At 34.3% G+C, this 22396-nt stretch overlaps 3 protein-coding genes across 5 annotated transcripts in view; 1 reads left to right on the top strand and 2 right to left on the bottom strand.

The window, feature by feature from the left end:
- The first annotated feature begins 6245 nt into the window (after positions 1-6245).
- On the top strand, positions 6246-9332 carry LOC111411942 (pentatricopeptide repeat-containing protein At4g01030, mitochondrial). Its single transcript, XM_023042635.1, has one exon. It carries the CDS (start codon positions 6355-6357, stop codon positions 9178-9180), a length of 2826 nt encoding a protein of 941 aa, XP_022898403.1. The 5' UTR covers positions 6246-6354; the 3' UTR covers positions 9181-9332.
- A 1000-nt stretch (positions 9333-10332) lies between these two features.
- On the bottom strand, positions 10333-13775 carry LOC111411941 (abscisic acid receptor PYL9-like). Of its 2 annotated transcripts, XM_023042634.1 has the most exons (4): positions 13517-13602; positions 12377-12453; positions 11936-12151; positions 10333-10955 (listed from the first exon to the last, which is right to left on the bottom strand). In XM_023042634.1, exons 2-4 carry the CDS (start codon positions 12383-12385, stop codon positions 10737-10739), a joined length of 444 nt encoding a protein of 147 aa, XP_022898402.1. In that variant the 5' UTR covers positions 12386-12453; positions 13517-13602; the 3' UTR covers positions 10333-10736. The 2 variants fall into 2 exon arrangements, with proteins under 2 accessions (XP_022898402.1, XP_022898400.1); XM_023042632.1 differs by lacking the exon at positions 12377-12453 and having other exon boundaries at positions 13517-13775.
- A 4104-nt stretch (positions 13776-17879) lies between these two features.
- Positions 17880-22396, bottom strand: part of LOC111411940 (zinc finger CCCH domain-containing protein 1) — a 4869-nt gene continuing 352 nt past the window's right edge. The window contains exons 2-5 of one of the 2 annotated variants that reach the window (XM_023042631.1): positions 22131-22217; positions 21305-21441; positions 18897-19735; positions 17880-18279 (exon numbers count right to left, since the gene is read on the bottom strand). In XM_023042631.1, the coding sequence (XP_022898399.1) occupies positions 18175-18279; positions 18897-19735; positions 21305-21335 (975 nt within the window). In that variant the 5' untranslated portion in view covers positions 21336-21441; positions 22131-22217 and the 3' untranslated portion in view covers positions 17880-18174. The remainder of the gene's footprint in view (positions 18280-18896; positions 19736-21304; positions 21442-22130; positions 22218-22396) is intronic. The other variant, XM_023042630.1, reaches the window with a different exon arrangement.

Genomic DNA, 22396 nt, shown 5'->3' with positions numbered 1-22396 from the left:
AATTAGAAATGAAACAAATTATTGGGCCAAAAATTTGGATTTAGAAATCATTAATTTGTTAATTTGTTTAGAAAAAATTAAAATTAAAATAATTTGATTTACTCAATATAAAAAAAAATTAGAAAGATTCGATTCTTATTCGGTTCTTCGGTTCTTGGTCTAGAACCGAGAACCGAACCGTACCCGTCGGTTCTCAATTCAGATACCCGTTCGGGTATTTAATTTGACAAGAACCGTCGGGTTCGGATCGGTTCGGTTCGGGTTCGGTTCGGGAGATTTGCCCAGCCCTAATAATGGACTTATTGTTGGGTTCAATTGTGAAATTGGTAGAATCAAAAGAAATTGAAAAATGCAAAATTTGATTTTTTGCCTATGCGTACGCATAGGCTTAATTTTGTGCGTACGCGAGATGTGTTTTGGCAAAATCAGAATTAAATTTTGCTTCTACTATGCGAACGCACGATTTATACTATGCGTAAGCATAATGTTTCAGTTTGAAACTTGGGAGCCATTTTGGACTAAAAGTTGCCACTTTTCATTTTGTTTTGGCACCATTTCGTGATGCATTAATTGAGACTTATAAATAGGTGATGAATGATCAATACAATCATAATTAGAATCATTGAAAATTATCTTGAGATCCATATATCATTCCATATTGAATCAAACTATTGATTTACATTCATATTCAAGATCTTCTTTTGTGTTCTTAAAGTTTTGGAGGATTGCACTGTGCCTTGGTGTTAAATCCTTTACAAGGCTTGATATAATCCGACAAACCGTTTGCCAAAACTATTAAGCATCTCATTCAATCCCGAGAGGAGGCAAATATAGTTTGAGGACAACGATCCCGTGTTCAAGCCTCAAATTCGTTCTTGACGTATTACGTGATTTCTATTCATTTTGTTTCTATAATTTTGTTGTTGTTTCTTCTCCAACCCCTTATTTTTTAATAATCTCAAACTATATTCTGCGATGGAGAATGATACAACTATGGCAACCATCAAACTCATGAATCAAGATCTGGTTAGATTGGATCGTTTTGACGGGACTAACTTCACGTGGTGGCAAGACAAGTTGAAATTCCTCCTAACGGCGTTGAAGATTTTTTATATTCTTGATCCAGATTTGGTGCCTTTGCTGAAACCAAGGAATGGAGAATCCGAAGCAATCAAGACCGAGAGACAAAAATGTCAAGAAGATGAATTGATTTGCCATGGCCACATCTTGAATACATTATCGGATTGTTTGTATGAGGTATACACCAATACAACTTCGGCGAAAGAAATCTGGGAAGCATTGGAAATTAAGTACAAGACGGAAAAAGAATGTACAAAGAAATTTTTGATTTCTAAGTATTTTGATTTTAAATTCTTAGAAAATATCCCTATTCTTCCCCAAGTGCATGAGTTTCAAGTGATTGTCAACAAATTAAAGGCGGTGAAAATTGAGATACTGGAGACCTTTCAAGTGAGGGCTATAATTGTCAAACTTCCCGGAACTTGGAAAGGATATCGGAAGAAGATCATGCATAGTTCCTAAAATTATTCTTTGAAACAATTACAAAAGCATCTTCGAATCGAAGAGAAGTCGAGAATACGTGATAAAACTGAAAATTCTCATGAGGGCTCTTCTAAAGCAAATACTGTGGAAAAAATAGAACCGCCGACAAAATCCAACAAAAGGAAGCCTTCTAGGAACTTTAACAAGTCCAAGAAGAAGACAAAAGGAGGTTGTTTTGTGTGTGGAAAATCTAGTCACTATGCCAAGGATTGTAGGCACCGAAAACAAAATAATTCCGAGGCCAAAGTGAATTTCATCCAAGATGACAAAATTGTAGCCACCGTAAGTGAAGTAAACGCAATCAAAGGAAATGTTCCCGGGTGGTGGTATGATACTTGTGCTGCGGTATATATATCATATGATAAATCTTTGTTCAAAACTTATCAAGAAGTGGATGGAGAACAAGAGATTAAAATGGGTAAAAAGATGTGGTCCAAGGTGTTTGGAAAAGGAAGTGTAGACATTATCTTCACTTCCGGGAAAACCGTTACTCTAGCTAATGTACTGCATGTTCCGGATATAAATAGGAACCTAGTTAGTGGCAATCTCTTGAAAAAATCGGGCATCAAATGTATTTATGAGTCCGGCAAACTTGTACTATCCCTTAGTGGAAAATTTGTTGGAAAAGGCTATTCGTGTGAAAGAATGGTCAAATTATGTACCGTTGACAATAAAATGAATAAAAGTAATTTTGCTTATGTTGTGAATTTAATTTCACTATGGCACGCTAGATTAGGTCATGTTGGTAGAAATACAATGAAACGCATGAAAAAATATGACTTGATCTCATATGATGAAAATGATGAACATAAATGCAAAATATGTGTAGAATCTAAAATGATTAAAAAACTATATCAAAGTGTTAAAAGAACCTTTAGTATTTTAGAATTAATTCATACTGATATATGTGAACTTAATGGTATGTTAACTAGAGGTGGAAATAAATATTTTATAACTTTTATAGATGACTTTTCTAGATATACTTATGTTTATTTAATAAAAAATAAAAATGAAGCCTTTGACATGTTTAAGACATACAAGAATGAGGTTGAAAATTATCTAGGAATGAAAATTAAAATTTTAAGGAGTGATAGATGTAGTGAATACTTTTTCGATGATTTTAATTTGTTTTGTGAACATGGAATTATTCATCAATATTCTGCACCCAGGACACCCGAACAAAACGATTTGGCTGAAAGAAAAAATAGAACATTTGTAGAAATGATAAATGTCATGCTTATTCATGCTAAGTTGTCATTTAACTTGTGGGGTGAAACTTTATTAAGTGCATGTAGAATACTTAATAGGATTCCTTCAAAATATACTAAGGTTTCTCCTTATGAATTGTGGAAAGAAAGAAAATCGAACATTGGATACTTCAAAATGTGGGGGTGTCTTGTCTATTGCAAGAACACGAATCCTAATAGGACCAAATTGGGTTCAAGAGACATTAAATGTGCCTTTGTTGGATATGCAAACATTAGCAAATCTTATAGATTACTAAATTTGGAGTCCAATTTGATTATCGAATCCAACGATGTGGAGTTCTTTGAGGATTCGTTATCTTCGGATAATGAATTGAGGGAAAATCTTGAAAATATCCCTAGCTCAAGTGGAACACATGATGAAATATTTTCTAAGGATGTTGATGAATCTAGTGAACCACGAAGAAGCAAGAGAACTCGAGTTGAGACGTCTTTGGGATCGAATGAAATCGATTCTCAACTTATCTCCTTTTACTTAGTAGAGGGAAATGAGTTGAATGTTGTGAGAACAATTCCTTTCGTTCTACAAGTAGAAACCGACCCTAAGACTTATAAAGAAGCTATGACTTCTCGTGATAGCACTTTGTGGAAAGATGCAATTAAGGACGAAATGGATTCGATAATGTCCAATAATACTTGGGAACTTGTTGATTTATCATCGCGATCCAAGCCTATTGGATGCAAATGGGTATTTAGGAGAAAATACAATGTTGATGGATTCTTAAATACCTTCAAGGTTAGATTAGTAGCCAAAGGATATCGACAAAATGAAGGAATCAACTATTTTGATACTTATGCACCGATAGCTAGAATAACATCGATTAGGATATTATTCGCTTTGGCTTCAATATATAACTTGCATGTTTATCAAATGGATGTCAAGACGGCATTCATAAACGGAGATCTCGATGAGGAGGTCTGTATGGAACAACCTGAAGGGTTTGCCCTACCTGAAAATGAACATAAAGTGTGCAAGTTGGTGAAATCTTTATATGGTCTAAAGCAAGCACCAAAGAAATGGCATGAGAAGTTTGACTTAGCAATAATATCATTCGGGTTTAAACATAATAGCGTTGATAAATGTTTACATTCTATAGTTTGTGATGATTATGTGACATTTATATGCTTGCATGTTGACGACATGCTGATTATGAGTAATCACAGGACGGAATAGAAGAAACAAAAAGGTTTCTTTCTTCCACATTCAGGATGAAGGATCTTGGACAAGTGGATACCTTTTAGGTATCAAAGTCACAAAAACTAGTGGGGGTTACTATCTAAGTCAATCACATTATATTGAGAATGTGATAAATAAGTTCAAACATTTGAACATAAAGGAATGTAGTACCCCGATTGATCCAAGTTTAAAACAATAAAGAATGATGGAAGGGCGATTGCTCAATTGGAATATGCAAGTGCTATAAGGAGTCTTATGTATGATGTTCAATGCACATGACCGGATATAGCTTATGCAATAAGTAAACTTAGTAGGTTTACTAGAAATCCAAGTAATGATCATTGGAAGGCTATTGTGAGAATTCTTGGATATTTAAAGAAAATCAAGAACTTGGGCCTACAATATACTAAATTCCAGACGATATTGGAAGGATTTACCGATGCTAGTTGGATATCTAGCAAGGGTGAAAGCAAATCCACTTCGGGTTGGGTATTCACTCTTGGAGAAGGTGCTATTTCTTGGAAATCAAAGAAACAAACATGTATAGCACACTCGATCATGGAATCTGAATTTGTAGCTTTATCGGATACTGGGAAAGAGGCTGAGTGGCTTAAGGATCTCTTATATGAGATACATTTGGGATCGAAGAATATCTCTTCAATATCTATCATGTGTGATGGTCAAGCCACATTAGCAAAGGCATATAACGAGGTATACAATGTAAAGTCTAGACATATGAGTCTGAGACATGACTACATAAGGAAATTAATCAAAGATGGAATAATTTTCTGAAATTATGTAAGGTCAATTGAGAATTTAGCGGATCATTTAACTAAAGCACTAAATAGAGATTTAGTGGCATCTACTTCGATTAGGATGGGGTTGAAACTCCTTAATTAAAAAGGTCCACCAATGACGACAACCCTACCTGTCATTACTCAAAAGGTAATCCACGGGTTCAAAAGGTAACAACAAATCATTCGATATGCGGATAGTTGCAGCATTATCTAAATCCGCAATGACCCTATCCTAATTAAATAATGCTGGTTGTTACTAAAGTGAGGGTTGAGAATTAAAACTCTTAATGAAGTTCAGTGCTAAAATACAAGTATCTCTAAAAGTAACAAAGATATTTGAAGAACTTCACCTAAATGAATTTCAAAGTGGTGCCGCCTCAATAGAGAGTTAGAGTTTCTCTCTTAAAAGTTCATTAAATAGGATGAGCGCAAGGCCATAAAAGCGCTAAGCGAGTTGAGGAACTTGAGAACATGTGATACTTATATGTGTGTTCTTACCAGTATTGTCACAAGGAATAATTGGTTCAAAGCTTCCATGCTACCTCTAATTCCGACTTTACTTTGTTGGAATTACACTATGGTTAGATTCAAATCGAAAGATATCTAATCCTTATGCATAAGTGTCGTCATTTTGAATATGTGATCGTATTGATTTTGAACAAGTGGGGGATTGTTGAAAATTTGTTCAAAATCAATGGAATGATAATGGACTTATTGTTGGGCTCAATTATGGAATTGGTAGAATCAAAAGAAATTGAAAAATGCAAAATTTGATGTTTTGCCTATGCGTACGCACATGCTTAATTTTGTGCGTACGCGAAATGTGTTTTGACAAAATCAGAATTAAATTTTGCTTCTACTATGCGTACGCACGGTTTATACTATGCGTACGCATAGTGTTAAGGAATAGCCATTGGCTGATTTTTCAATTTGGAACTTGGGAGGCATTTTGGACTAAAAGTTGCCACTTTTCATCTTATTTTGGCACCATTTCGTGATGCATTGATTGAGACCTATAAATAGGCGATGAATGATCAATACAAACATAATTAGATTCATTGAAAAATAACTTGAGATTCATATATCATTCCATATTGAATCAAACTATTGATTTACATTCATATTCAAGATCTTCTTTTGTGTTCTTAAAGTTTTGAAGGATTGCACTTGTACTTTGGTATTAAATCATTTACAAGACTTGATATAATCCTACAAACTGTTTGCCAAAACCCTTAAGCATCTCATTCAATCCCAAAAGGGAGCAAATATAGTTTGAGGACAACGATCTCGTGTTCAAGTCTCAAATTCGTTCTTGACGTATTACGTGATTTTTATTCATTTTATTTCTATAATTTTATAGTTGTTTCTTTTTCAACCCCTTAATTTTCAACATTATCTTCTGTGGATAAACAAACCTTATCCACTAAAAATCTCTTATTTCAGACGTTTTAGTCTTGAGATTCTTAAATTATGTTACAGTTATTGGTTACGAATCCTCCAGCTTCTTTTCATAACAGTCATTTGTTACACAATATACACTTTTGTGGCATCCATGGAGGCCATAAATTCACTGCACTGTTTCAACTTCAATCCCTCACTTCCTCGACTACTTCTCACTAAAAATCCACAAAAAAATTATGCAGCCAATTTCAGCCTGCTCAATGTTGCCGAAACCTCACCTGAAAATTCAGTTTCAGATTCTCTTGAGCCTTTATCTTCTAATTCCTTGTCAACTCCTTCTTTATATAATGACTTTAATGAACATAAATCCCTTGATTCTGTCAAAGAAAGCCATGCCCGGATGATAAAAGTATCCAAGAAATGGAATTCAGTTGAAAATGTGCAGTCTTTGATTATGTCTTACTTGGAATTTGGTGATTTTCGATCTGTTACTATGATTTTCTTTGTGGGTTTTGCACAAAACTATTTGTATTGGAATTCTTTTGTTGCAAATTATAAGAATTTTGGTGGAGACCCTAGTGAAATTCTTGAAGTTTTTGCTCAGTTGCATAATAAAGGTGTGAGATTTGGAAGTGAAGTTCTGACAATTGCTCTAAAACTTTGTGCAAATTTAGAGGATATATGTTTAGGCCGGGAAGTTCATGCTTGTTTGATCAAAAGGGGATTTGATTTGGAAGTGTACCCTAAATGTGGATTGATGAACTTTTATGGGAAATTTTTAGGTTCAGATAGTGCTACTAAGGTGTTTGATGAAAGTTCAGAACACAACTTGTTGTTGTGGAATGAAGCTGTTTTGGTACATATGAGGAACGATAGATGGTTGCAGGCTCTACATGCATTTCGCGATATGCAATTTTCATCTGTAAAGGCTAATAGCCTAGTGATTGCTAAGGTTCTAGAAGCTTGTCAAAAACTGGGAGATCTTGAAGCGGGAAAACAGATACATGGGTATGTTATTCGAAATTCAGTTGAATCAGATATTTTGATATGCAACTCTTTGATTAGTATGTACTCGAAGAACGATAATCTTGAACTTGCTCGAGCTGTATTTGATCTAATGGGAAATCGCAACTTATCGTCATGGAACTCAATCATCTCGAGTTATACTGCCGCTGCCTGTATAGATTATGCGTTGGAGCTATTTCATGAAATGGAAACTTCCAATGTGAAGCCAGACATTGTAACCTGGAACTGTCTTTTGTCGGGACATTTTTATCGTGGATCACATCGAGAGGTACTGAACATCCTGAAAAAAATGCAAGTTTCAGGTTACAAGCCAAATTCAAGGTCCATAACCACTGTTCTTCAAGCAGTAAGTGAATTACGTTCCCAGAATTTTGGGAAGGAAATCCATTGCTACGTTATAAGAAACAGGCTCGACTATGACTTGCATGTAGGAACTTCTTTGCTGGACATGTATGTGAAGAATGATGACTTAACGAGTGCTCAAGATTTTTTTGATGGTATGAAGAATAGAAATATTTTTGCTTGGAATTCTTTGATTTCAGGATATTCATTCAAAGGAAATTTTGAAAGAGCTGTGAGCCTTCTGAATCAAATGCGGGAAGCAGGAATTAAACCTGATATAGTGACATATAACAGCATGATTTCTGGTTATTCAATGGCAGGATGTATCAAGGAAGCTTTAGTGATGATTCGTGATATCAAAACATTAGGCTTGAATCCAAATGTTGTTTCATGGACAGCTCTAATATCAGGTTGTTCACAAAAAGGATACCATAAAGATGCACTTGAGTTTTGTATCCAAATGCAACATGAAAGCATTAAGCCAAACTCAACGACTATTCTGAGCTTACTTCAGGCTTGTACAGGCCTTTCTTCGTTACAGAAAGGAAGAGAAATACACAGTTTTAGTATCAAAACTGGTTATGTAGAAGAAGAATTTGTAAAGACAGCTATCATTGACATGTATAGCAAGTGTGGCAGTTTGATGAATGCGTATAATGTTTTTCAGAAAGTCGAGAGCAAGACATTAGCTTCTTGGAATCCCATGATAATGGGATTGGCAATTTTTGGCCGCGGTAAGGAGGCGATTTCACTTTTTCAAAAAATGCAAGAAGAGAAAATCCAGCCTGACGATATAACCTTTACAGCTCTTCTCTCTAGCTGCAAACATTCTGGTTTGATTAATGAAGGCTGGAAATATTTTGACAGTATCAAGAGTGATTATGGAATAGTCCCCAAAATCGAGCACTACTCGTGTATGGTTGATCTGCTTGGACGAGCGGGATATCTTGACGAGGCATGGGATTTCATTGAGACGATGCCTATAGAGCCAGACAATACAATCTGGGGCACTCTTCTTGGATCATGTCAAATCCATTATAATCTCGAGCTTGGAGAGTTATCAGCGAATAAACTTTTTGAGCTAGAACCACACAATCCCGTTAACTATATCTTGATGATGAACATCTATGCAGCTTCAAACAGATGGGATGATGTGGACCGAATCAAAGACTTGATGGATGGTAGGGGAGTCAGAATTGGGCATGTTTGGAGCCAGCTACAAATTAATCAGACGGTTCATGTCTTCTCTGCAGTGGGGAAACCCCATCCAGATGAAGGAGATATTTACTTCGAATTGTATCAGATAATTTCAGAGATGAAGTATTTGGGATATGTACCAGATACTAACTGTGTTCATCAGAAAATCAATGAGGTGGAGAAGCAGAAGGTACTGCTTGCTCACACTGAAAAACTTGCGATTACGTATGGATTGATCAAGTTGAAAAACAAAGCACCAATTAGGGTGATCAAGAACACCAGAATATGTTCAGACTGTCATACAGTGGCAAAATACATGTCGTTGTTGAGAAAGCATCAAATCATCCTTAAAGATGGCGTCCGCTTTCACCATTTCAGGGAAGGGAAGTGTTCCTGCAATGATTTCTGGTAGTATAAATGCTCTTTTCACATAGTAGTAAGTAAGATCAAAAGCACTTCACAGTATTTAGGGTAGGAAAAAAGTTGAAATCTTGTCAATTGTATTGTCAAGTCCTATCTTATTACTCCGTGCAGAAATGTCATCAGCAATCAGTTCTCATTGAAGGAATTTCTTCTAAAAGCAGTAGGAACATAGCAATGAAGTGGAGAGATGATATCAACATATGGAAAACAGCAATCAAAGCATACACTGATACACAGATTTATAATGTAAGAGCTACATTCACTTGTCGATGTAGGTCAATCTGTAGTTGAGGGATGAGTTCACATTACGATTAGGTCCCAAAACATTCAGAGTGAGAACTCCAGTTGAGGGACATAAAGGTTGACAAAAACTGAAAACCTTTTAGCTTAAAGATGTAAATAGTTAAGCCTCTGTACAGAGATAATTCTTGAGAAATTAACGCATTGTATTTGAATGATGAATAAGATGAACAGAAAATGAAAGAATGTAGATTTCAGTTCAATGAATTACTATTCATGTAACGTAATGGAGTTTTTAGGCTCTTATGTTGCTTTACCATGTTCAGCAGTTGCAGGATTTTCAGCCCACTTTTATGTGTCAATTACACATTGCATGGAACTTTCAAGAGTTGTTTGTTCAACTGGATAAAGTTTAAACGTGATCAAAGAAGAGACTGACAAAATTTATAAATTATCTTGTTCGGACTTCCATTTTGCATTGTAGTAAATGATCATACAAGTTCTCTGATGGATCAATAGGTTATAGATGTTCTTCCTTCCCTTTCTTCTTTCCTCAATCGTGTAGACTTGGGGCCGGCAGCCGAAAAAGTATGGGAGCTGCATGGCCCACCTTTACATTGGCCTCCGATTCTTAGCTGACTTCCAACAAGTGAAGACTGGAAACGAGCAACAAAATCGTTAAGGACGGGTAGTGGCAAACTATGAGAGGAGAAATGTTGTTTATCGTACTGTACACCAAACATTTTATTGTACTGTATACCAAACATTCTATAAATCTTGACAAGTCAAAGAGCAGAAAGATATTGAATAATTGACTAATAACACTAATCAGTTATGAGTTGTCCTCTTCTTGTCAATACCGATCATCATCCACAATAAGACATAACAATTGGGACAAAAATGAAGTCGAAAACATAAAAACCATTCAGAAAGCAGCAACCTCAGATCATTTTGAAGCAAGGATTGACTAGGTAATGAGAGCATTGGGAATTGTTTACCCAAACCTTGGAAAAATTATGCACTCTATTTACAAGGCTTTGTACCATTATGATTGAGTTTCCCACAGGTTATATAATACATGAGCAGTAAACCAACACTTTCTTACAGATTTAGATACAGGCATCATCGCATGATAACTCATCCTACAGACATAACTAAAATCTAAAATTGCGAGGATAAGCAAACCCTCTATTTTCTGGTGTATCTGATGCAATTGCAGAAGGCAAACCCTTATAGCTTAAAAGCCGAGAAAGAGAATATGCGCAACCAGTCTATCCAAATAGATTAAAATCTAAAATAGACAACTCAGAATTGATCGACGGCCTTGAACCGACCTTGCAGTGCCATTCTCTCCGAGACAACAGCCAAAGATTTGAGATTGCAGTTTATTACAGCATTCACGAAGTAGCACGTCTCGTCTTGAGTATTACCTTCAGGCACATCCACCACAAATGATTCGATAACCATCGCTCCTGGTATCCCATCAATTATCTCAGGATGGACAGTAATGACTGAAGAGTAATTCTGCAAGATCATCAATATAAAAGATACAAAATTTGGTTAGTGAACTTGAACAGAAAGAGAGGCTAAAGATTGCTAAATTCAGCAAAATCAAAATGAGAAGAATAATATTATCTACAAGGATTCCACAAACAATCAAATTTAGGAGTTCCAATGGGGATGGAAGCGAGGATGCTCTTGCATACACAGTAATCTTACATAAAGAACTAGTATTTACAAAAACATTGATCTCAAAATATCCGCGGCAGTTCAAAAGGCTAGAGCATCACAACTATAGTAATGAAATTTAAAAGCCACGAGAATTTTACACAGCTGATGAGGAAATCCTGATTCACATTATGACAACCAGTGTGCATGTATATGTAGAAAAAGTTCATTCATACTTCGTTTTCTCCTTTCGCAATTTCCCCCTTTGTCGTTCCCCATTTTAGCAAAGGATTCCTCTTTCTATTTTTGAGGAGAAAAAATTAATAGACGAATAGGCCTTTATATAGTTGCATAGTTTGTCAACAGCAAGGATAAATTGTACCTTTTTTGGAAAGATTGCACTATTGGTCCACCAATGTATTCCACTGATTAGCAAGTTGGCCCATTTCGTTATAGTTGCACAATCAGTACTTAATGACAGAAGCTGTCCAAATTTTTGTTAAATGTTCATGGCCCTCTGGATACCAGTCAGTGTTAGATGGCAAAATCTAGCTTCATAAAGTCGGACATGCCATGGACATACAGCGGTTTACAGAGATTTGAATTGTTTGTGCCCTTACCGGTTGTGCAACTAAAGTTAAAATAGTGACCAACTTGCACCTTTTCGAAGGTTGAGCTAATGGTGCATTTTTTCAGTATTCTATTTCCTGATCAACTCAAATAATTAGAACTTGGCCAGTAATTATAAGGGTCGCAAAGAGCAGCTTCAACAGTGTATATATTACCTCAAGGGATAAAAGATCACTACATACGAAATGATAAAGGAATGCCCTTACCTTTAGCCTGTGATCACCACCAACAATCTTGATGCCAAGAATGTGCTCTTGATCATCAAGCAGTTCCAGCATCTCAGTGCTCGTCGTGGCAGGAAGTCCTGACTTCACATTCACCTCTCTAACACTCCCAATCTTAAAATCATCTCGCACGATGCATCTGCTAACAAAGGGTTTATACTTCTGAGGCTGATCAAATCTCCTAACTGCTGACCAAACCTAAAAGAAGGTACAAATATAAGTCTTTGGATACCAAAACTTAAACAAAAGACACAAAATTTCAAACAAGTAATACCGATTTAAGCTCATTAAAGCACACAAAGATTTCATTCCCAATTTTGAGTTTCCCAAATCAACATATATACAAGAGTTCACATTCAAAAATAATAAGATGATACAGATCTGAATGTGTTCGCAAGCTTTTTGAGCTTCTATTATACGTACATCTCGCATATTTCCTCTTATCCGGAGAATGAAAAGTTTGGCAAATGGTGCCTCGTATGCTTCATGCGCTTACTCATCTATATGAAATGAAAATATTCGTTATTTTACCATCATATGATCTCTCCCACAAATCTCAACTATCAGAATTTCGTTTCCTAATTAACTAGAACATCGACTATTCTATTTGCAATCAAACGAAAAGCAATCGAAAATTTCATGCAGGGCCGATTCTGGCCCAGTGGCCTTGGGCCTCAGGATGAAATGGGGCCTCAAAAAGTTTTCCAAAGCCCAAAAATAACTATTATGGAATTTCCTCATATTTTATGGTAGTGCAAATAAAGTAAGGGCCTTTCTACTAATTACGTCTTTCAATTTATGGCTGCTTTTGAATTTTTTTTTTTAAAATATAAGATATTTTTTATAATAAATAGTAGGCATCATCCTCATACGTCACTGATTTTCATTAAATCTTTATATTATATTTTTTGAAAACGAAAATTGATTCTCTAACCAATCAAACGATGAGTATCAAAGGTATAATATTTCTTATCATGAAAAACTATTTGATTCAGCCATGTTTGATGCCAATATGCTTGTAAAAAAATTATGTGTAAGGGCCTCATGATAATTTATCGTCTAGGGCCTAAAAATTTTCAGGACGGCCTGGATTTCATGTGCTATATAAAATGTGAAAATACATTTATCACCAAATATTGATCCCTTGGAAGAAATCTAGTTTTTCACATGTAAACAGAAACAAAAAGAAATAGGGATTTTAACCTTTAAAAACCCAAATTTCACAGCAGCGTATCAAAGTCAATTTCTAATATAAAATACACTCCCTTGATGTATAAAACATGAGAAACATTATAAGTACAAAATATTTTCGAGAAACAATTATATTTTCCAAGAAATAATAGGAACCTGTTTACAATCATCATATATAACTTCTCTTCTATATTTCATCATCAAATAATGCATAAGACTTCATGAAGATAGCAGATAAGCCAGAATGCAAGGAGAAAATGCAAAAGCCAATATGAAACCCATAAATAAAAAACTGAAAATTATAAACAAAAAAATATAAAAATCATAAACACACATAAATTTTCAAAAATGAAACAAAGAGAGAGAGATCACAATATCAACAGGAGCTTTGATGTGTTTGACAACAGAGGAAGAACATTGGTGCGCTCTTGGGTGGTGCCTGTGGTGTCTAATTATGTACTGTGCCTCCATTTTTTCTTCTTCAGAGAATAATACTATTCATAAACTAACAGGACCAAGAAACAAAAATAATTCTTGGTGCACAAAATCTTGAGAACGAAAGTGACTGTTCACGACGTGAATTTTGTTTGTGTGAAACTACAGTCCACAGCCTTGACTTGGAAGCCTATCAAGAAATAGAGATGTGGATTGTGGAGGGTGACAAGGAAAAATTAGAGTTGAAGTCTCCAACCTATCGAAAAGATGGCAAGTCCCTCAACTTTTAATTTTTGCAGCCGTCAAGTCCTCAACAGACAATATTACCCTGAATTTTCATTATAAAAATATAATTTTTTTTGTTTAAATAAACAAAAATACAAACAATAAAGAAAACGACTTTCATTCATCATGAGCTTGGACAAACTTGCGAGGGTGAGTTTTTCCTTTTATTTTTATCCGATGTTTTAAAAATCTATCCAATTATCAACCCGAAAAAGAGAAATAACTAATAGTCAAAAAGTTGAACTAGGGTGATTTAAAAATATACATTTACAAAAATTTTAAAAATATACTTTCAAAATTTTGTAAGAACATATATTTACATAGTTTAAACCGGCTAAATTGGGAATGGGTCATGGGGTTTTTCAGAAGTAAGTTGATTTAACTGGGATTTTTAATTAGAGATTTTATAAGTCTAATTGGACTGATTTTTAATTTTCTCGATTGAACCGACGGGGCGATTTGATTTCTAAAACATTATTTTTATCTTTCCTACTTTTTGTTTATATAATTTTTTATTAGTTAAAAATAGGGATGACAAAATATAGTCCACCATGCATTAACTCATCTTGAATGCCACCACACGGGTAATTCGAGATATGAAGCATTATTCCCACCTAAATCTCATTTTATATTTTATTTTAATATCTTTAAATTTAAATCATATTTAAAAAATAAATAAGTAAATGAGATAATAAATTGAGATTTTTAATTTCAATCTCGTTCTTGTTCCAACTTTCGAAAACTTTTATCTGAACGGTGAGGGACTTATGGGATTCTCATTACTCTATTGCTATCCCTAGCTTAACTAAAGACAAAATTGTATTCTTAACAAAAGCATTAAAAAAAATGAAAATACACTGAGTTATTAGTTAAACACAATAGTAAAATCGTCAACTAGGGATTTGAATATTACGAAACGGAAAGTAAGGACCGACACGGCCAAATATTAAGTTGGGGACCTCATCTGTAATTATCCTTTATTTATATCAGATGTCATTATTGGACGGCACCGACAAGCCCGCTAATTGGTTGATCATAAGCCCACACCTACTTTTTTTGGGCCCTAATTTCATCTTCTACACTGGTTACTACATTAAAAAATGTTCTCTCTTTTGCTTTTGTTTAATATTTAATTTAAAAAAAAATAGTGATGCCAACGTCATTCTTACTTTTTTAAGACTGTCTGAGATTTTTTTGACACTTTTAAGGAATTTATTGTCAATGGTTATCCAAAACATCTATTTTGTGTCGTAGGGTGGGAGGTTGTAATAATCAATGAGGATTAGATTGCTGGGGTTTGGTCAATTTGGTTTAGTTACTTGAAAAGTCAAATTGATAATGCAATATACAAATCCTGCATTGAATTATCTTCAAGATTTTAAGAGAAAAAAAATGACATAATGATGCATTTTGTCATCGACTTTGGATCAATTTAACCTCAACTAATTCATCTCACAAAACTTTTGAAAAGTCAAAAGTACTTCTAATACTATGAAACTGCTTTTCAAATATTTTAATAATTTTATGGAAAGTGCTTTATCAAGCTGGAGAAAACGAACTTGAGATAATTTTTTCAAGAAGCCCTTATACAAAAAATAGAAGCAAAAGTGTAAGGGCTGAAAAACGGGCCCTAATGTACATCGATTCGTTAAAGGTAATGCTATTTATCTTTTGATTATCATTATTTTACGTCACGGTGAACTCCTTGTTTCATTATTCGGTGCATTAATATATACACAATTTCATTGAACAATGAATTTTGGAGATTCATTGTTACCTGGATCAATAATGATGACTCATGATAAATAGCGTAATTGTTTGTAAAATTCACTACATAATTATCATCTCTAAATTACAATTGAAAATATATTCATGAAATTTCATTTGAATTTATTTAACCTATTTAAATAAAGATGAATATATGTATACAAATACCTAAGTATAAATTGACGGATGCACTTTACTATGTAAGTCGATGGGATAATGATAACCTCTATAATATGTGATACGAGATAATAATATGCACATGACAGTAAAATAAAAAAAAATTCTACTTCATTTGTTTTTAATATTGTCTATTCGACCTTAAGATATTTGAGAAGCATGTGCAATAGACAATAGGGAGCATCTTTTGATATTGGGTAACAGCTGAACACCATGCGTTTGATGAGACAAAAGTTGCACATAATTTGGAGAAGAGAATATTCACTGCTACATTTCCTTTAGTGTTGTCAATGTGTCGAACATTGTGAGTGGATGGAAAACAATAAGAATCCTTTTTTGTGGATTTACACTATTCCGTTATTTAATCTGGATTAAAATTTAAATTAAAGTTAATAATTAATTTTAATTCATTATTCCATGTATAATGAAACAAAGTTCTATAAAGAGTAAATTGCGTACAAACAAATGTGCTTATTTGCACGTAAAACGAAGCAATGTTCTAGAAAGAGTAAATTTTGGGTAGACGGTAAGATCAAAATTCAAAATTTTTTATGAAACTAAGCAACCCTTAGAAGAGACTAGGTGCAAAGAAACGTAAATCATGACTATGCGACAATGTCAAGCTTTACGTCTAGTCGCGTTTTTTAGAATACTGATATAATGAGAGAACTTGTTAACAAAGATGAAAAAAAGAAGTATCGTGTTTTGATTTTGTTGTAAGACTCTTTTAATATGTCATTCAAAATCACTCTATTCGTTTATTATTCCAGTAATGTTAAAAATATTAAATAACAACCCATTCAAGTGTGTGGGGGCTATTCTCAGGAGGGGCATTTGCACGTGATAGATAAACAAGTAAAACAACAAAATTTGTTATGAGAAAGAAAAGAAAGAGTTCGATTGTGCTGTGAAAATGTGTTTGGATAAGCTTATCTTATCTTGTTTTCTAGGGTGTTGCATATATGTGAAAACTCAATAAGAAAATCGAATAGAAAATGATCTAATCACTGAGTCGATCAAGTGGAAATCTGAACTCTTCAAAATCGATATCCAAGAGTCATTTAAAATATGACTCAAAATATGCTAATTACCTAATTGTATTGAATGGATCTCAATTATTTGTTCTCAAGGGGTCCGGGATAGTCCTCTTCTACTTAGTTGTGATGAAAATTTGTAATGTGTATGGAAAAAAATGATAACATGATACAACATTGTTTCCTAAGAAGGAAAATAATTCATCATTTATTTCAAAAAATGTAAAATTATTTTTCTTGGGGTTTGTAGAACTATCATTGACTGATTATCCTAAGAAGAGTTCAAACCTTATTGTTTTAGAAATATTTACCTCAATTTCCCTATTGCATATCAAATAATGCACTGCATCCAATTGATAATTTTATTAAATATGAATTGACTCAATTGAGGAAAGAAAACTGAATAGATTGGGCCCTGACATATATCTGGGCTTTTGACCACTTAATTAAAGACTAAGTGGATTAATAGGCTTAGTTAAAATGTAGGCCCAATTACCCGAATTTTTATGCCCATAGTGTGACAACTCACGTCTTGGGATGGCAAAATGACTCGACCAAACTTCACCCCGAGTTATCTCCAGCATGGTGGGGTGGGGACATGAAAGGTCCTAGCTCCGTTGTGATCCTTACTTTGCTTCATTTAGCCCCTATTTGTTTCCCATATTTTCTTTATTAAATTGAAAAATATGGTGGTTATCTATTACATCAAGCCACCAAATTTGAATATCTATTTCTTGTGTAAAGTCCATAACGACTATAATTTTTCATTCTTATTTTTACATTAATGTGTACCAAACGGACTCTTACTATACGGGCTTCAAAAATGTGTCCTAATTTTTTTATGTTTGCTGAAATTAGAAAAGTACTGGAACGTACGAAATGATCGAGCATAATTTTATTGTTTTCTCTTTCTTATAATTGTACAATATTGTCAAATGTGATAAACTAAACATGTCCGTAGTGTATGGTGTATGCTCATGTACACTAATTCGAATGTTAGCTTTGCCAACATATCTAACTTTTCCTGCTAAATGTCATAATTCTTTGCAGAAACTATATTCTCCTGTGGGGAAAATGTTTATTCTTCAGCCCAATGAGAAGTCACCATTTACAATGCTATCGATGGACATGGAAACTCTAGTGACGCATATAGTTTACAATCAACCAAAACATTTACATCAACTACAAAGTTGCAAAGGTTCAATAGTAATCATTACAAAGTTACCAAATACAAACCCACGTTGAAAAGAAATCTCGTACAGAGAGAGAAGTTACAATAAAGATAGAAAACACATGGAGCTTCAAAATTATTATGGTGTCTCCTTAGATCCGTCATTTTCCTTCAGCAGCCATTTTCTTGCGTATCTCAAAAGCTGTATTAAAAATACCATTGGTCGGCTGGTTGCACACAAAGCACTTCTTACTTTTTGCATGGTGCTGTAAACAGAGAAATGAAGTCACAATTGGATAATATAAATATAATATGTACCTCTCTTTCTTAAAGTTTCAGGCACTACTTATTGCATGGTAATCAAGTAATATGAACAATGAACTGAAATCATTAGAAAAAACTGAAAAAGTAAAAAATAAAAAATTGATATGCACCTAGTTTTTTCAATGTAGTTTCTTTTCAAGCAGGTTGTTCCCCCACCCCCCAATTTTTTTTTTTTTTTTTTTTTTTTTGGGTTTTCTCCCCCCCCCCCCCCCTCTAATTTTTTTTTTTTTGGGGTGTGGGGTGGGCTAGGGTTGACGGATTGCTGTTATGATTGGTTAAACTCATTCAATAGAAATTGTGACTACAGTTCAAAAGGTTGAAATTAGACCAAAGGGAATCAAACATTGATGACAAAATGCAGCGATCTGTCATAAGTTTATTATACTTGCACTTCACAATGGAAGCAACAGGTGATGATAGACAACTCTCAGTAAATAAGGAGCGTCTTATTTAAATTTTTTTCTTCTAATAATCATGCATTAGTTTGTAGAAAGTCAAATAGCCAAGAAAATTCAAGAAATTACTGCAAATATTAAAATAAAAAAGATGTATCTGTTACCTTTAATGCACAATGCTCACAGAAGTAGTGCTTGCACTTGGTCTCAACAGGATCTACAAACGGCTCCCTACAAATAAAACATGCAAATGGCAGTGAATCATCATCGTCTTCATCACTCATCTCAGCACCCCCCTCATCATCATCCTTCATTCCCAAAGCCAAAGCTTTTTTTCTTGCCTTCTCTTTTTCATCCCAGTCTTTCTCAAGCTGCCAACCAGACTTGTAATCCCCCCTATCATGCATGAACTTGCATGAATCTCCATACCCACAATAGCCAGTTTCTTTATAATCTTTACAAATATCTGGCTGATAGTCAAATCTTGCTGAAACTCTAATGTGGGCGGAAGCTCTTAGAGGTCCATGCGCTCCACCAGCTTTCTCACTAGCAACAGTGTGCTCCCTACGGAACCCAGCCTTGTAATCAGTATACCCATGTATCCCCTTGTATAACTTTTCATCACCATCATTCTTTTTCTTCCCTTTTAGAGCCTCCTCAGATTTCTTTAGAACCCTCTCCCGAATAGCCCGCGCATCCCTAGAGAACTCTGTCTCAGTTTCCAACGTGGCCGTTGCTTTATTATCATTCTGAACCTGAATTTCCTTAGAGGACTCGTATTCAAAAACTGGAGCCCTTGTTTCTTGGTCAGACTCTGACATCATAGAACGTTTCACAGGCCCACTAGAGAAATGCAACTTATTGTCGAACACAGTTGGCTTCTTCTTATTGTGTATCACAGCACTCTCAGCTTTAGAATCTTCATCCTCATTCTCCCCCTCTTCCAGGGCAGTCCTTTTTCTAATATTTTTGCCCTTGGATGGCTTTCTGAAGAAACTGCACACTGGAAAACACAATTTTTTTCTAAGTAATTCCAAAAATTAAATAAGTAAAACGAACACAAAGTTCAATGAAAGAATGATTAAAACAAAAATTTCATAAAAACCCTTAAGATTCAAAAGCTATCCTCGTGAAATAAGTGGTGAACGCTATGGCCAACTCATTGATATGTTATACAGAGAATCCTAGAAATCTATTACTACTTATTTAAGTCTGCTAGTTAAACAAAATAAGTTTAGCACAGAAATGCACTCGATACTTTGAACATACTAAGTTTACCAGTTGTAAGGCAGAAAGGACGGTTTCATGTGGAATATAAAGCTATATAAGTTGAAGGTATCAAGTCATTAACCCCAGGGTTTGTATAATATCGTAAACTATCACACTTGTAAAATCCAGTTGATATTGTATATGAATTTTCATTATGTTGGCAACAAATGCGTCAGCAAATGCATGTCAAGTAACTCCTAAGCTATCCATTGAAGTTCAAAAATAATTAATTAATGGATTAAACATTAACACTGTAAAATTAATAGCAATAAAATGTGGAAAATATATTTCAATTTGTTTACAGTATCCTTCCATTCTAAGATATTCAGATACATGCAATTGAAACATCTCATGAAGTGGAAGCCTAATCAGAACAACAATTCTTGCTTAATTTGTCTACCTAGCTTACAACATAAAAATACAAACCAAAACTTCCTCTAGTCAAACTTATGTTACAGAAAACTAGAAGAAATATAATATCAAACTGTCAACCATTTTTAACCCCAGAAATTTGGATTCAAAGTTAATGAACTATTTTACTCACATCAAACTATCACAAACATCACACCAGCCACTATACAGAATACTCAAAACTCAAATACAGTAGAACAAAATGGGACTGGAAGAAGAAGAACGTCGTCCCATGGATTAAAAGTTGAAGACAGAACATTATAATTCTACCATCATTCAAAAACCATAATACAGCACTCCCTATATTGCAAGCCTGGTAAAGATAAGAACTTTAAACCAACAATTCGAAGTACGACGAAAGTAGAACCTAGTTCATTACTAAATTGATATATTTGATAGCGAAACAAAAATCATGATGCAAAATATCTCATTCCTACCGGCAATAAACAAACAAACAGTATTTCATCTTTTAATGCAACAAAGGTCTTTATCAATATACAGACTCATCAAGATATATATTTCTATTCACCAAGATATATAGTTCTAATTTAAATTCTTCTCTGAAAAGGTATTACAAGAAAAAGTGCAGTTTTTTTTTATTATCAGAAATTAAGATTTTTCTTTCAAAGAGTCAACCCTTGATACATCATTTCACTGCCACGTGAAATCCCCATCAATAATTTTTCCAATCCAATAACCAACAACACAAATTTCACAAGACGAAAATAAAACCATAAGAAGATGAAGAAATTAATTAAAAAAATTATTGTTTCCAGCAAGCACAGAGAAATAAAATCAAGAAGCAGAGTACTTTCAGGTATCTAAATATAAAAGAAGGCATTTAATTCGAAATTTTAATATGAAGAAGATATAGAAAAAAAAAAAATCAAACCTTGTTCAGATTGTTCGCTCGGATCTGCCATTGAAAAGGTATAGTTCTAGTTGTCTTCCAAGTTTTATAGCAGTGATTTTGTAATGAGCAGAGACGGCTGCGGTCAGGATCGGATCCAGGATTTTCAATGAGGGTGGCTGAAACATAAGAAAATCAACAGTGAAATTCATATTCAATAAATGGGAAACTTCTTTTGAATCCTAAGATGCCTATCCCATCCTTAATAACTGAAAAGTTAGAATCTTGGATTCGGTCTTAGTTCTATCTCTTATTCCATAAACTATTTAACTCCATAAAACAAAGTAGAGATTGCTGAAGCCAAGAATGCTGCCAATTGGAAATATTTCAGACTGAGTAACCATCATTTTGAACTTGTAAATCATAAGGATCATTTATTTTTTAGCACAAAAAGAAAGAATTATTTTAGTGCTACCAATTAAACAATCCTGGAATTGCATCATTTGGAGATGATAGGGACTAGGGAGCGGTTAGAGATATAAGCAATCTAGAATATAAGATAATGCTTATGATCTTATATTTCAGGAACCTAGAACACAAGACTCGTACTACACACTGCATTTTCAATTATTAGATATTAAATGGGCATCAATAATCTGCCAATATTACGAAGAATAACCACAAAATGAGGGAAAGATAATATAGCACTAATTCATTTAATTATACATCGGAAAATCATTCATCGTGTGTTCCGAACTTCTGATAACATGTTTTAATGTTGCAGAAAATGCAGTGCCTAAAACTTTTATTGAAAAAACAAAGAACCCAGAAAGTAATATATGCAGACGTAGGAAGGAAAAAATATTACTTGCAACTAAATCACTATTTTCACTGTCATAAACAATGGCCTCTTTGAATTGTACAGCTTGAGCGCTTCTGACTTTATCATCAAAGCCTAATTCCAGAAAGATAATCTTTATCCTTACAGTTAAAATTAAATAAAGGAATTGATAAATTTATATACAATTGCAACCCAAAGTTCGGCCATCCACAAATTAGCTCACAAACCCCCCACCCAAAATGGCCAAACCAGATACCCCCCCCCCCAAACCCCAAAAACCCAAAAAAAAAACT

Source organism: Olea europaea, chromosome 16 (genome assembly GCF_002742605.1).
Source record: "Olea europaea var. sylvestris chromosome 16, O_europaea_v1, whole genome shotgun sequence".
Classification (NCBI taxonomy): Eukaryota; Viridiplantae; Streptophyta; class Magnoliopsida; order Lamiales; family Oleaceae; genus Olea; species Olea europaea.
Note: the sequence above shows the minus strand (reverse complement) of the source record. Positions and strands in the feature narration are given on the sequence as shown.